This window comes from Mesoplodon bidens, assembly GCF_964165515.1.
Source record: "Mesoplodon bidens genome assembly, chromosome: 1".
NCBI classification, from domain to species: domain Eukaryota; kingdom Metazoa; phylum Chordata; class Mammalia; order Artiodactyla; family Ziphiidae; genus Mesoplodon; species Mesoplodon bidens.
Window position 1 is genome coordinate 122,252,541 of NC_138176.1, and position 17,026 is coordinate 122,269,566.

Consider the following 17,026-nt stretch of genomic DNA (forward strand, 5'->3'; position numbering starts at 1 on the left):
CAGAGTCACAGCTTCTTCTCCCTACTTCTGACAAGAAATACAGCATCTAGGCTATTTACTTAACTTGCCCGAGTATCAATTTCTCATTCTTAAAATACTACCTATTAAGTACTAGGGTTGCTGTGAAATCACATAAGATAATGTGTGCATGACATTTATTGCTGTGTCTGGCATGTAAAAGATGTTTCTCATAATTTCATATCCAGGGCACTCTCACTCCCCAAACCATATCCTTTCCATTTCTCAATGCTGTCTTTCTGCCCTTGTGCAACACATTTAATCAAAATACTTAATTCTTCTTTTCTAATCAAAGGTGGTATTAGGACAAGATGAAATGAAACAGGAAGTGAAAGAGCAGTTTGACTTTTCATTACTTAAAGATTTTATCTAATTCATCTGTAGTTTCAGATGGGGAGCAAAATGGAGTTTAAAAATGACAGCAACAACAAAAACAAAACACAGGCAAGAGAAAGAATCGATAACATCTCAGTTCCGTGTGAGTCAATCTTTACAATGTGGTTTCATTGTTTTATAAAAAGTATAAAAATTTCTTGATGACAAATATAAGCCTTAAGATATCATTTTGGCTTTTTCCTTAAACTAGTACAAGTAATAAAGTTGAGTTATAAATTTCAAAAATCTTGTATTTCCTCTTTATTTTATAGTATTTGGTAGACATTGATATAAATTTATTTAGGAAACCCTATTAAACAAAGATTTATTAATGAATAAATCAGAGGGTGGCTTTTTTCTGTATAAAATTTTGTTTCTTTTTAATTACAAGCTTTCCTTTTTTTTCAAAATATAATTGATTTACGAGATTTTAATTTATACACATTTCTAGAGATATACCTATCACATCAAAAGGGTTAGGCATATAGGTTAGTGTTCTTAAAATTTTTTTCTGTGGAATCTACAAGTTCCAGTGTCAACAGTTTTTGGGTATTATTGCTGTAAGCACAGGTCTTTTCACAGTCTTTAACATGCTAGTCTTTATTGTGTTTCTCAAAGAAAGAAGTATACCACATAGTTCCCATGCTTATTTGCTCAGGAGCATTTTATTAAAGGAGAATCTAGTAATATCTTATAGAACACTGAAGACAAGTGACACTGCTAAAATCAATGATTTCTTTGTGAATTTTATTCCTTTCCACAACCTTTCAGGTGACTTGGTTGAAAGAATGGGACCTTTCATCATCAATTCCATTATTCACACATCGATAGTATTTTGAGTCTTTAGGTGCTTTATCAGTAATCATGCCTAACCGGAATGCATAGCAGAAAGAGCCCAGCCTTTCCTGGATTACTTAAAGTCTGGCTCGACCACTGGCTAGCTACATAATCTGGTATGTTACATTCTCTAAGCTGTATTTTACTCATTTGTAAAATATAAATGATAACAAAATGAGGAACTTGTGAAAGCACAGAGCTAGCCAGTGTTAGAACTAGAATACGAATCTAAGGCTGATGGCTCCACAGTCTCCACTGTTAATCACTTCACTGTGATGCTCCCTTATAACTACGTCTCACAGAGACTAAGAATAAAAACTGCTTTAACAGTGTTCATTTATTTATTTATATTTTATTGTGGTATGAACATGTAATAGGAGATGTACTCTCTTAACAGATTTTTAGTGTACAATACAGTATAGTTAACAAATGTTATAATGTTGTACAGCAGATCTCTAGAACTTATTCATCTTGTATAACTGAAGCTTTAGATCTGTTTATTAGCAGCTCCTCCTTTCTCCTTCTCCTAGCCCCAGGAACTGCCATTCGACTCTCTTCTTCTAATAGTTTGTCTATTTTAGATACCTCATATAAGTGGAATCAGGTAGTATTTGTCCTTCTGTGACTGGCTGTTTCAGTTAGCATAATGTCCTCAAGGATCATTCATGTTGTCACATATTGCAGAATTTCCTTTTTCAAGGCTGAATAATATTTCAATGAACAATGTCTGGCACATAATAGGCACTCAACATATGGTGATAATATTGTTAATTCTAGAGAAATAACACAAATAGAATTAAACAAACTTAATTTGCCAAGTTTTCTGATAAAATTGACAATGCTAATACTATTGCAAACTTCAAGTTTTGGATGATAGAAGGCTTGATTCGATTGTTCAGACCTATCTTCCCACTGAAAACTACTAAAAATGCTGAACCAAATATATTTTAAAACTTTTCCCCAGAGCAACAAAGAGGTAACAAAACTATAATAAACTACCAGTACAAATCTGATGTGAGAACCAGTGAGTTAAATGAGCACAGAAGCTGTGTTTGTCCTGAGAGCATTTGCCAATCCCAGAAAATCTCAATTTATGACTTAATGATCCTGCAAGACGAGGGAAGCAGAACAGAAATCACAGTCTAGGACCTGAACAATGTAGGCAGATTAATGGGAGGATTCTCCTCATATTAAACTGATATCCCAAAGGAATCACCAACAGGGTAGTGGTGAACCATAAGTAAACCAACCGAACTGCCCAGGATTCCCATTGCCTGGAGGTAGGGATGCAGAGAAACTCAGACATGGTCTTTGGATAAAGTGAGCCCAGAATGATAGTCTCACCAGGTGCCTGCGAGATGCAAACAGAGACACCGAGCATTAATTTATTCCTCTATGTAGACTTTCAATTACAATGACAAGCACATGAAGATAACTAGACATGCAAGGAATTGAGACATCATGAGTGAGAACCAGTTAAAAAAAAGAGAGAAACTGATCAAGAAAGACTTTATATATCTGAATCATTAGCCATAGACTATAAAACAGCTATGCCTACTCTTTTAATAAAAACCTAAAAGATAATATTAACAATATATGCAGAGAATAAAAAGTGAAAAGTGGCATAGCAGATTTGAAAAAGCCAAACAGAACTTCTAGAAATAAGAAGTACAATAAGTGAAATGAAGAACTTGGTATACAGATTTATCAGCAGATCAGACAGAGCTGCAAAGAGAATAAAGGAAATAGAAGATAGTGCATTAAAGATCCAGAAAAGCAGCAAAGACAGATAAAAAGATGAGGAATACATCATAAAGGGTATTAAATATAGAGGATACAGTCAGAAAGACTAACATAGGTGTACTAGGAATGCTACAGGGAGAAAGGCAATAAAATGGATCAGAGGCTGCCTGAATAGACAAGTAAGATTTTGTCCAGAAATAATAAAAGACATCCATCAATTTAAAGAAGTTCAAGGATTTCCAAAAGCAGCAAAAATAAAATTAAATTCTACACCTATAGCATGGTGAAGCTTCAGAAAACCAAAGACAAAGAGAAAATTAAAAGTTACCTTCACAGAAGCAACACACTGACAAATGATTTTCGACAGACAGTACAAGATGCCAGAAGGTACTGGAATTATATCTTTAATATTCACAAAGTAAAATATTAAAGTGCTGAACTTCTACATCATGTAAAAAAATCTTTCAAGAATGAAGCTAAACAAAGTCATCTTCAGACATACACAAAGAAGAACTAAGAAGTATGATATTAGCAGAACATACTAAAATAAATTCTAAGGATTACACTTCAAGCAGCAGGAAAATAATACCAGATGTAAGGTATAAGACACAAGCAGTACATGGAAACATGCAGGCAAATCTAAACAAATATTAAGTGTATAAAACATCTTGTGAAATTTAAAAACCAAACAGAATTATATAACAACAGCACATAGGTCAAAGAAATGGAGTTTATTCTAAAGTCCTTGCAGGATCTGAGAAAAAGGTAAAATTATCTTTTAATTTTAGACTTAAGTATGATTAATAAAATTTCTAGAGGTAATGTCTAAAAGATGAGAAAAAGAATTATAACTTTAATTACAGCAAGGAAAAACTGAAATGATAAAACTATCAATCCTTAAAGACACAAGAAAGAGAAAACCACCATGGAATAAGTAAGACAAACAGAAAACACAGAATATGATGGTAGATTTAAACTCAACTACTTAGTATCATATAATATGGGTTATAAACTATTTGATACTGAATGCAAAATACTGGTTTATCTTGGTTTTTAATATACAACCATCATAGACCAGAGATATCTCTCACTAGCCAATGCTTTTGTCAGTGTTTACACATATACTGACATAACATATACTGACGTAACTAGTGATCCACAGAATCACTCATGCCTACCTTCTGTTGGTAGCAAGCAGAGGATATACAGGAAGGTAGGGCTAAATTAATCTTAAACCTTTTTCTCTAGATGATAATTTGTAGCTATAATTTATTAAAAAGAAATATATAGCAAGGTGAAGAAGGGAGGTAAGTGATTAGAAGATTTGTAAAACAGCAGGAGCACTCTCCACGCTCCAAGATTATTTTTACCTATGATGAAAAATATAGAGTAGTGTTGATAAAGTCGTTTGGAAATATGATTTGGGTTACTTATTCTTTTTCATTTTTTGAAGTATAATATATAAAATTATATACTACCTTCCTTATACCTTTTGTTGTAAAGATAGATGGCTCTGTACATTTTTTAAGTTTCGCACTAAAAAATTACATTCAAAATAGAGAAAAGTTCATAAAATATAAATGTACGGTTTAACAAATAACTATGAGATGAATATGTGCATAACCATCTCTGTGTCAAGAAATAAAACATTGGCAACACTACTTCTCCTCAGTTACCTAGGTGTAACTATGACCTAACTTGTATGGTATTCACTTCCTTGTGTTCTTTATGGTTTTACCACCTATGTGTGCTTCCCTAAAAAATATAATTTAGCTCTTACTGGTTTGAACTTGATGTAGATGGAATCATATTATGTCTTCTTAGTGACTTTTTGCTCATCATCAAAATTTTTTTATGTATGTTAAAATTTTTTTGTCAAGTTTTGGAGAAAAACATAAATTTTCCTGTGTAAACACTGACAAAAATATTGGCTAGTGAGAGATCTCTCTGGTCTATGTTGGTTGTATATTAAAAACCAAGATAAATCAAACCAATAAATCAAATGCTTTAAGCCTTAAACTTATACAGTAATGTATGGCAATTATTTCTCAATAAAACTGAAAAAAATACCCAAAACCCAGAGGCATTCTCCCAGGGAACAACATTCCATGCAGTATGCCATTGTTTATTAAAGAAGTGCCTGCATGCATTGCATTCTTGCTACATGTATATATATTTTTTGTGATAGAGATTTTATTACATATTTAGTAAGAGACAAAGAAGGTTTATGAAACATATCACCTGGCCCAATTAATAAAAATTCTCATCAGACTTTACATGGTAATTCTATTTTTAATTTTTTGAAGAATGACCACACTGTTTTCCATAGTGGTTGTACCATTTTACGTTTCCATCAGCAGTGCACAATGATTCCAGTTTGTCCACATCCTGGCCAATACTCGTTATTTTCTATTTCTTTTTATTTATTTATTTTTAATAATGGCCATCCTAATGGGTGTGAAGTGCTTTCTCATTGTGGTTTTGATTTGTGTTTTCCTAAGGATTAATGATCTTGAGTACCTATTCATGCTTTTACTGGCTTCCTCAATTTCAAATTTGAAAATAAGATACATCTTTGACAACTAGAAGAGTGGTAAAGTCACCAATTTCAAGTCAAAGACAAGGATTCAGAATATGCAAAACCTTTCTGTTCTCACCAAGCAAGCCTCACAAACAAACCTCTAGCAAACAGTAGAAAGAGAAAAATAAACTTTCTGCTTTTGGGGAAAAGGGACAGACATATTTTCAAGAATCCACAGAGTCACTCGTGCCTACATTATTTAAGCCAATAACCACTTCAGGGGAACATATTAAAATTAGAAATTATTACTGTCACCACATATATATTGACATAACATGTATAATAAGTAAAATATAGACTGTACTTACCATCCCCATTAATAGACAGATTATGGGTCTTGAAGCTATTCTCAGCACTTTCCAAGCTCAGGGTAGTATGAGCTAGCAAACTGTACTTTGCACCACTAATAGTGAGAAAAAAGACATGTTTTAAGTACTTTAGTATATTTTCCACTACATAAAATATTTAGATGTTCAACAACAACAAAATAAACAACCCGATTAAAAAACGGGCAAAGGTCTTAAACAGACATTTCTCCAAAGAAAATATACAAATGGCCAATAAAAACATGAAGAGATACTCAAGATCATTAATCCGTAGGAAAACACAAATCAAAACCACAATGAGAAAGCACTTCACACCCATTAGGATGGCCATTATTAAAATAAATAAATAAAAAGAAACAAAGCAACGAGTGTTGGCCAGGATGTGGACAAACTGGAATCATTGTGCACTGCTGATGGAAACGTAAAATGGTACAACCACTATGGAAAACAGTGTGGTCATTCTTCAAAAAATTAAAAATAGAATTACCATGTAAAGTCTGATGAGAATTTTTATTAATTGGGCCAGGTGATATGTTTCATAAACCTTCTTTGTCTCTTACTAAATATGTAAAAATCTCTATCACAAAAAATATATATACATGTAGCAAGAATGCAATGCATGCAGGCACTTCTTTAATAAACAATGGCATACTGCATGGAATGTTGTTCCCTGGGAGAATGCCTCTGGGTTTTGGGTATTTTTTTCAGTTTTATTGAGAAATAATTGCCATACATTACTGTATAAGTTTAAGGCTTAAAGTATTTGATTTATTGGTTTGATTTATCTTGGTTTTTAATATACAACCAACATAGACCAGAGATATCTCTCATCAGCCAATGTTTTTTGTCAGTGTTTACACAGGAAAATTTATGTTTCTTTCTCCAAAACTCGACAAAAAAATTTTAACAAAACAATGCATGAGTAGAATTTTAAGTTACATTCTGAATACGATTGGTATAATTCAGACTCCTATGTAGACTACTGGGAAAGTCCACTAAGTATCAACAAATCTCCACTGTTGCTAGAGCTAAGAGGCACTAGCCTCATTCTCAGTGTGGGCCATTCTCTGCTATTTTCACTTATCCTGAACAAATTTCTATAGTGTTTCCATAATTAGCTCTTATTTTTCCCTACTGTTACATAAAAAGTGCCCCCGCAAAGTGGAGGAAGTATTTTTAAAAACTGTGGAGAAAGAATAGGAGCAATTGAGAACAGCAATTTGAATGGAAGAGTAAATATTACTACACACAAAACTATTAACCATCATATGAGTTGTTTGGTGATCAGGGCACAATGTGTTAAACATGATCTCAACATGATAATTTGTCACTGATACATAGGTTTTATGCAACATTACAATTGTTCCTACTTAAAATAATGGTAAATAGACTCCCTATCAGCATTTTAGTGCAAAATATGTTACTTTCAGGAACAGATTATTGACAGTAAGTGGATAAGTGATGCTACGTGTATCTGACAAACAAGACAGCCGTGTGGCTGGAGTACAGTGAGGGAGAGTGAGACAAGATGTCTAAAAGGTAAGAAGGGGCAGACACTCTACACTGCAGTAGGGCATGCCCTGTAGGGCATGATAAGGACCCCGGATTTTATTCTGAGTGAGAAGGGAAGCAAGTGGTAGATTTGGAGCAGAGGCATATGCTATGATATGACTTGTATTTTTAAATGATCCCTCTGGCTGCCATGTTGAGAACAGACCACAGAGGCTAAGAGTGAAAATGGTAATGCCAACTAGAAAGCTACTGCACCTCACCAGTCCAGAGCTGATGCAGGTCTGGAACAGGGTGGTAGTTGATGGGGTGGTGAGAAGTGCTAAGATTCCTGATATAGTCTTAAAGTTGACCCAATGTGGTCATGGGATGTAAAAGAAAGGACAGAGTCAAGGACAACTCCAAGGCTTTTGGCCTGAGCAACTAGAAAAAGCGAACTGTCATTAACTGCAAGGAGGCTGGCTGAGAGAATGGATATGGGAAGTAAGAGTTTAGTTTTGAACAGATTAAGTTTGAGAATGGGTTGTAGGGTAGGCAGGTGGATATATGAATCTGCAGTTAGGAGAGGAAAAACTATTCAAGAAATTAAATTTGGGAGTTACCAGTATATAGATAAAATTCAATGAAAGTTAGTTAAATAAAATGTGCAAACTGAATATTGGGACACAAGTACTCCATCATTTCAGATTAAGTTGAAGAGCAATGAACAAAGGAGAGAGGCAAGGGACAGTCACTGAGGCGGAAGAGAAACCCCGAAAGTGGTATCCTGGAAGCCAAGTTCAAAAAGTGTTTCAGGAGAGTGAGCAGTTGTGTTGAATAATGCTGAAAGGTCCAGGAGGAGGAATAATGATAAATGACCATGGTACTTGGCAACACGTAGATCACTGCTGACCTTGACAAGAGCAGCTTCTGAACGATGGATGAAACTTGACTGAAATGGTTCAAGAGAGAATGGGAGGACAAAAAGTGGAGATAGAGAATATAAAAAACTTTTCTGTAAAGAATAGCTGTTAAATGGGGCAGAGGAAATGTGAGGCATTTCAGCATGTTTGTATGTTTTTGGAAATGATGCAGGAGAAGAAAAACTGAAGATGTAGTAGAAGTGGGGGACATGTGCAGGAGCCTACTTCTGCGTACTTGAGAAGATGGGATCTAGTGTACAGGTAGGTGGTCTCAGATGGAGCAAAGGCAGTTACAAGGAAGGAAAGCAGCAAATAAAGATACAGTTGCAGGTAGGCTGATAGATTCGGTTGATGGAGGATATGCAAGTTCTCTTCTGATTACTTCAGCAGCAACAATGATATAGGAAATGAAGTCATCAGCTTTGAATAAGGAGTGGAGAGGAGTGGGTAGTGGAGGTTTCATAAGAGAGAGTGACACAATGTGAAATACTCTGACGAGAGGTAAAGTGGAGGGCTACGGACACTTAGTAGGATTGCACATACTGGAACTCACTTAAGGTTAGTGATCCCTCTAAAGTGAGACCAGTCAGTATGACTGTTTTCTCCAGGTTCCTCATCTATTCCTCGTGAGTGCAGGTGCAGAAGAGCTAAAGGCAGGATTTAACCAAGGTTGAAGTTTTTCCAAGGTAAGTATGACAAAAGGAGAGAAATGCTAGGAAAGAACAAAATGGTAAATCATAGAACTTTAGCTAAGTTGGAGTCAGAGTACTGAAAGGAGAAAGCTGGAAATGTGGGAGGTGGTAGATAGTGTGGGACACTACTACAGAGACCAGATAAGATCTAGGGTACAACTGTGGGGTGGATGGCTAAAATAGGCACGAGAACAAGATCACTGGAGACAAAGAGGTCATCAAACTTAGAGGTCAAGGTATTAGATGGACAGTCGATATGTATTTTAAATCCAAGAAGAAAAGTACCTGAAATAGTGAGAGGCAGAGACTGGGAGAGAAAGAGAATGAAGATACTTTGTGTTTTATTTTTAGGAGTGATGTAATTTATTCTCGCTGACCACTAAAAACATCAGAGTATGCGTCACTTCAGGAATAGCATCATTTCCATACACAGTGCAGTACAAAATACTGCTTTTAGTGCGCACAGGAAGTAGCTATGTTATAGGCTGTGCATTTGCACTGAGTGCGCTGGAGAGGTGACAACCTGTGTGACAGAAGAGGCTAAAATTATGTGATGACCCAAGTATATGTTTAATTTTTTTCTCAGGCCTTAAAAAGTAATTGTAACTAAGACACCTTTTCCTCAACTACTTTCAGGTAAACATGTAATACATTTGCCTCTATTTCCAATGAATTACACATCTTAAAATAACAATACAAAAAAAGTTATTGATAACCTCCCCTAAGAATAAGCTATGAGAGAGACAGTTGATAGATAGTGGTCATTAAAATGATCATGTGAAGACTCTGTAATAACTCAAGAAGAAAATGTGTATGTGTATATACATGCATGTATATGAATGTATAGTATAATTATGAATATCTATCCCCCAAGGCTAGGAATTTTAAAACCTGGAGGAAAAATATCAATTCAAAATTATAAAAAGTATTTGAGTTAGGGTGAACTATGAGCACATTTTTTTCTCCTCTAGATTCTATTTCTCAAGTTAATATTACTTTTGTGATGAAATAATAAATGCTGTAGGATTTGTGAAGTGGTAGTAGGATGAAAACCTCCCCCCAAAATCAGAGACATGCAAAGCTTCGTAATACTACATCTACCTATGTGCAGTTTAAGGCACTTTAACACGCAATATCTTTAACAGTTCACAATAACTACTTAAGGTAGGCAGGGCAGATATTTTGGTCCATATTTTCAAATGATGAAACTGAAGTTCAGAGAATGTAATTGACTTGCCTATAACTAGCAAGTGGTACACTGGAAACAGAATCCCACTATACTTTACTTACTACCTTCATACTTCCTTAAGAATTTTGAGTGCAGGAAACATGACTTACTAACGTTTAAATCCAAAGTACCACGTGATATAACTGCTGAATTATAATTTCTAGGATGATTAAATGAATGAATAAACAAAATTATACCCAATAGGTGAGTAATTCCTTAGTTATTTTTGAACACTGCATTATTTTTCACACTACCAAACCATTAACACCACTGTTCCTCAAAACATAAATAATCCACTTATTCTGCACAAGGATATTTGTTTTGTAACTTCAATCTAATTTAAAATGTGGTATACTGGCTTATTTTTTTTAATACACATTTTTGTCCAGTAAATAATCACTCTCAATTTTACTAGTTTTCACAATTGTTTAAAATTACAATTTATACAATGAAGAATAATGTACTAAATGGTTCTCAAGGAGCATAAAATAGTTAATTCAGCTATTAGAAACACTGGGAAAATCTAGCTACAGGAATTTCAGTAAGCTAAATTCCACAAATAAAATGAGTAAATGAATCACACCAGGGAGCATGCTAAAAATTACCAAAAATGTTCACTGTCTTCTTTCAGATCAAACAATACTTTATGATGATATTTCAAGTTACTTCATTTTTAAACCATGACTAATTACAATGCCAATGCTTCCAAAATCAACAATGATCTCAGTTTTAAAACATTCTTGTCAGGATAACGTTTTCTTACTAAAACATTACTCTCATTCTTTTTAGCCAACCCTAATATTGAGTTCCCAAAAGTTTAATCAGCTACATTTTTTTTAAAAAACAAATAGGCCAATTGTTGTAACATTTGATGGAGCGGGGGTTCCAAAAATGTTATGAAAAAATAAATGACTACCTTAAACGGTAGTCTGAAAAAAATGCACTCTTTTGTCAGGAAGAACAGCTATATTTGAGCACATGCCATATTATTAGAGAAGATATAGTTTGCCCATTTTGGTTAAAAATTAAAAGCTATATTAGGAATCTTCTCATTGAACTAGATCACTATTAAAGAAACAAAAATTGATCCTCTTATGCATTCTGATTACTAATGTTATTCTCAAACTCCTATCAGGGTGCTGAAGTGGTCACTTAAGGAAGTATCAGGTAAGAGTAGTCCTGGGCTATGAGTTTAACCTAGTATACTTGGTATTCACACCAGAAGCTCAGAAGAATGCTGGTCTTAGAGGAATATAATTTGGTGAAGTGTTATAAAAGGTTTTACCCTATCTTTTGATCAGCTTTAATGGTATAAATAAGCAAATGGCATGCCAGTTTCACGGGAAATGTTGATAAGGAAAACTGGTGTTTGGATTCAGGAATAAACCAAATAAAATGACAAATCTGAACAGGAGAATGAACACTTCAAGACAAATATGTCAGTCCCTATTACAAAGAGCTTAATAGCAATAATGTTATTCTCAAAAACACCTCTAGGCTTTGAAGAGGAGTATAGGTTAAACACAAGTTCCAACATCACTTAGAGTATCTTCTATGAAATGATAAACATTGTTTTTTCAATTTTAAAATATCTGTCTACATTTTATAATCCTATGAAGGTTTTTAAACTGAAGTGCTTCAGCATGAATTTGAAAAAATAATTCAGAAAAAGCACTGGTCTCAGAACAGTAAAAATAGTAACAATAATAGTAACAGCTACATTTATTAAATGCTTACTACATACCAAGCTCATGAATTACCTTTTTGAATCTCATAATAATCCAATGGAGTTAGATATTATTACATTATTATTATTCCCATTTTACAGAGGGAAAAATAAAAACCCAGAGTAAATTAATCTGTCTTGGGTCACACAAATAATAAATGACAGGATAAAAAAACCAAGTATTCCCTGCCAAACAATGAAATTTTAAACTGTTTGAGAAGCCCAGTCATTGTTTTTACATGCTTGAAAGGTATATGAAACCCTAAAACGTCTCTAAGGAGCCTTCTAAAAATAGATAATTATGTCTAAGCATCTTTACCTTTCATGAGAAAACTGAGGCCCAGGAAATAATGTAACTTGTTCAGGACACTACTGGTCCTGTTTTTTTTTTTTTTTAACATCTTTATTGGAGTATAATTGTTTTACAATGGTGTGTTAGTTTCTGCTTTATAACAAAGTGAATCAGCTATACATATACATATATCCCCATATCCCCTCCCTCTTGCGTCTCCCTGCCACCCTCCCTATCCCACCCCTCTAGCTGGTCACAAAGCACCAAGCTGATCTCCCTGTGCTATGTGGCTGCTTCCCACTAGCTATTTTACATTTGGTAGCGTATAAATGTCCGTGCCACTCTCTCACTTCGTCCCAGCTTACCCTTCCCCCTCCCCGTGTCCTCAAGTCCATTCTCTACATCTGCATCTTTATTCCTGTTCTGCCCCTAGGTTCTTCAGGACTTTTTTTTTTTTTTTAGATTCCATATATATGTGTTAGCATACGGTATTTGTTTTTCTCTTTCTGACTTACTTCACTCTGTATGACAGACTCTAGGTCCATCCACCTCACTACAAATAACTCAATTTCATTTCTTTTTATGGCTGAGTAATATTCCATTGTATATACGTGCCACATCTTCTTTATCCGTTCATCTGTCAATGGACACTTAGGTTGCTTCCATGTACTGGCAATTGTAAATAGTGCTGCAATGAACATTGTGGTACATGACTCTTTTTGAATTATGGTTTTCTCAGGGTATATGCCCAGTAGTGGGATTGCTGGGTCATATGGTAGTTCTACTTGTAGTTTTTTAAGGAACCTCCATACTGTTCTCCATAGTGGCTGTATCAATTTACATTCCCACCAACAGTGCAAGAGGGTTCCCTTTTCTCCACACCCTCTCCAGCATTTATTGTTTGTAGATATTTTGATGATCAGTGTGAAGTGATACATCATTGTAGTTTTGATTGGCATTTCTCTAATGATTAGCAATGTTGAGCATCCTTTCATGTGTTTGTTGGCAATCTGTATATCTTCTTTGGAGAAATGTCCATTTAGGTCTTCTGCCCATTTTTGGATTGGGTTGTTTGTTTTTTTTTGATATTGAGCTGCATGAGCTGCTTGTAAATTCTGGAGATTAATCCTTTGTCAGTTGCTTCATTTGCAAATATTTTCTCCCATTCTGAGGGTTATCTTTTCGTCTTATTTATGTTTTCCTTTGCTGTGCAAAAGCTTTTAAGTTTCATTAGGTCCCATTTGTTTATTTTTGGTTTTGTTTCCATTTCTCTAGGAGGTGGGTCAAAAAGGATCTTGCTGTGATTTATGTCATAGAGTGTTCTGCCTAAGTTGGTCCTGGTTTTTTTTTTTTAATAAAGAATTTTGCTGCTTAAAAACGTTTTAAAACTACTAACTTGGTGATTATCTCTTTCAGTTCTAAAATCTATGCTTCAAACTAGAAATACAATTGTTCAATCATCAAAAAGACAGAGTTCCATTACCTTATAGTTGAATTAAAGCATTTTCCAGCAAATACTTGATATCATCTTAATCTAGAAAAGTTTTAAGATGGCCTTAATTCTAAAGGAAGAAAATTAAAGGGCCTCCCTTCCTCCTTTTTAACGACATTTATATTAGCAAAGATTTACATCTTCTATGCCTTCTTTTTTTCGGTGGATGGGACCCATTCAACAATCATGAAATCAATTTAATGATTCATAAATGTAATTAAAAGAAACTGAAAATAACTAGAATTAAAAAAGTCAAGTGACTATACTATAAATAGCAAGGGCTAAGTATTGCTTCACGAAATCTGTCTGCTTATGTTACTGTGCATTCAGTAATAATGTAAAATGTATTTCTTACTGTGGATCTCAATCAAAATAAACTGAAAGCCACAATGCTAGAGTCCCAAGTCACTTTCACATGTAATATATCTGATATGAAAAGAGTTATTTAGTTACATTTTGATGATTGATATTTCCAGGATCTACACCTAAAATATTTTGCTTTTTGTAATTACAGTAAAATTACTTACATGCTGAAGAGCCAACCCTACCAAGACATGCAAAGGAATTCTAGGAATGCAGCCTGTACAACAGTTTTCCCAAGAAACATAAAGATAAAAATACTTGTAAAGAAACAAACATAATGTTTAAAGAAAGTATCTGAAAGAAACCAGGGCTCCTTGAAGAGATGGTGATTCCAACTGTGGGCAGAAAAACAAAAGATGAACATGGAACACGTTCTCTGGCCAGAAAGCAAAGAAGCTCATCAGAGATTAGGTTGTGTCAAAGGACGCAGAGTCAGCTTAAAGGTTTCCCACTGATCAAAGATGGGACAAATTGGCTTCAAAGAGAATAACTGTAATAGATTGAAACACAAATATATAAAAATATGAGAGTTGAAATAAAACAAAACATTGACCACCTCCATGCTAGAACATCAACTTATTATTCTAAAATGAAGGAACCAAGTATTTTTTTCCTCCTTCTCCTCCACCAATATTTTTGCATTTATATCCAGAGAGTTAATGAAAGAAAGTTCTTCTTTGAGAGAATTCTAGGTTTAAAAATAAATGCAGAACTTCCCTGGTGGCCCAGTGGTTAAGAATCCGCCTGCCAATGTAGGAGATATGGGTTAGAGCCCTGGTCCGGGAAGATCTCACATGCCATGGAGCAACTAAGCTCACGCGCCACAACTACTGAGCCTGTGCTCTAGAGCCCACAAGCCACAACTACTGAAGCGTGAGTGCCTAGAGCCCGTGCTCCACAACAAGACAAGCCACCGCAATGAGAAGCCTGTGCACCGCAATGAAGAGTAGCCCCTGCTCTCTGCAACTAGAGAAAGCCCGTGCACAACAACAAAGACCCAGCGCAACCAAAAATAAATAAATAATTTTTTTTTTTTAAAAAGAGAGAAAAGAATCAAGATAAAATATAAATAAATAAAGGACAAATTTAGAAAGTCACCAAATTATAACCCCTAATGAAATAATGAATGACCTGCAATAGCTGCTAACACCATTACACAGAAGATTGATAGGGAACTTTATAATGGATGGATCAGGCTGACAACACCTGAACCCACTGGTCAGTTTTAACATGAGTAAGAGTGAGACAAGACCTCCAAATGGGATACAGTAGAAAGTACATTGTCCTAAAAGAGAACCTGAAACTAATCAGTCCTCTAGATCTGACTACAAGTTGTAGGAAACACAGGGGATAGAAAAAGATGTTTAAAAAGACCACAAAGACGTAATCAGATAAATTCAAAATATGGGAAATGTATAAGATCTGGCTTCTTCAATAAATAATGGTAAGGAAAAAAGTAGATGGGAAATTGTTAAAGATTAAAAGAAACTTAAAAGACTCACCTAAATGCTATGTTGTAGACCTTGTTTGCATCTTGACTTGCACAGATCAGAAGAGAACTTCCTCAGAATTGGGGCAATTTGAACACAGACTGGACATCAGATGATATTCAGAACTTATTTTTTATTTTGTTAGATGTGATAATGGTATTGTGGTTTTGTTATAAAGAAAAAAATATTTTAAAAAATCTTTAAGACTAATGCATGACATATGCAGAAATCCAATTAGTAGACAGATATGTAGCAAACAACTTAACATGTAGATAGTCCCTTTTCAAGAAAAATAATTCATCTTTCTGCTAGATACTGGAATTCCAAATCACTAAAAGCACACTGTCACCCAACTTTCTACTTTCTTTTTTTTAATTAATTAATTTATTTATTTTTGACTGCATTGGGCCTTCGTTGCTGCATGCGGGCTTTCTCTAGTTGCGGCAAGCAGGGGTTACTCTTTGTTGCGGTGCGCAGGCTTCTCATTGCGGTGGCTTCTCTTGCTTCAGAGCACAGGTTCTAGGTGTGCGGGCTTCAGTAGTTTTGGCTTGTGGGCTCTAAAGCGCAGGCTCAGTAGTTATGGCACACGGGCTTAGTTGCTCCGCGGCATGCGGGATCTTCCCGGGACCAGAGCTCGAACCCGTGTCTCCGGCATTGGCAGGCAGATTCTTAACCACTGCGCCACCAGGGAAGCCCCAACTTTCTACTTTCAAAGGAAGGTATTAAGAATAACTCAGCTGGGTAAATGTCAGACAACCAAGTTATATTCCTGCCTCAGGATGTTTTTTCCTATTTAAAATGTAAAGATATTCTCCATATAAAATACTTTAAAATGTCACAAATACATAATTATACTGTATCGCTGTAAATGTTGTATTAGAAAACTTACTGAATAGCAGAACTGAAGGACAAGCACATTTCATGATCTTCTTGAAGCACTGAACTTATTTTCTTCCCTGTAGCTTTGCTTATAGATGTCTTCAGTTTCTTAGCTAATTTTTTTGGTGTGTTGGTTATAGAAGAGTCTTCTGTACAGCAACTATATACTTCCACCTTTATCTGAAAGTCTGGCCCTGCTTCATTACTAAAAACAAGGACAATCATAATGTTAGAAATTTAACTCAGTACAAAATAAAATAACATCCTGTGATGTTTTCATAACATTTAAAAGCAGCATTTGGAACAGGTTTATGTTAATATATGTTAATGAGATAGAATATCCGTGTGTTTATTTAGTATCTAAATGACCTGAGAGAGTCACTGCAACTTCTAGAGCTACCGGCTTCTAAAGTAGGGCAATCTTAACTCAATGTAACCAATATTTACAGGCAAATTATTTAAAGGAAAAGAATAAAATGCCCTGGTCATTTTGTTGCCAATGATATTTCTCCTTTTCATTCCTATAATATAGCTGTTTTTAAGGTATTTACATTATATTATGATTTCCTGAAA

The 17,026-nt window shown here is 34.8% G+C and overlaps 1 protein-coding gene across 4 annotated transcripts in view; it reads right to left on the reverse strand.

Moving 5' to 3' along the window:
- The window catches only part of RTKN2 (rhotekin 2), an 87,085-nt gene that overhangs the window by 36,048 nt on the left and 34,011 nt on the right, over positions 1 to 17,026 (reverse strand). For all 4 annotated transcript variants that reach the window (XM_081234680.1, XM_081234683.1, XM_081234682.1 and 1 more), the window contains exons 6-7: positions 16,464 to 16,658; positions 5,863 to 5,957 (exon numbers count right to left, since the gene is read on the reverse strand). In XM_081234680.1, the coding sequence (XP_081090806.1) occupies positions 5,863 to 5,957; positions 16,464 to 16,658 (290 nt within the window). The remainder of the gene's footprint in view (positions 1 to 5,862; positions 5,958 to 16,463; positions 16,659 to 17,026) is intronic.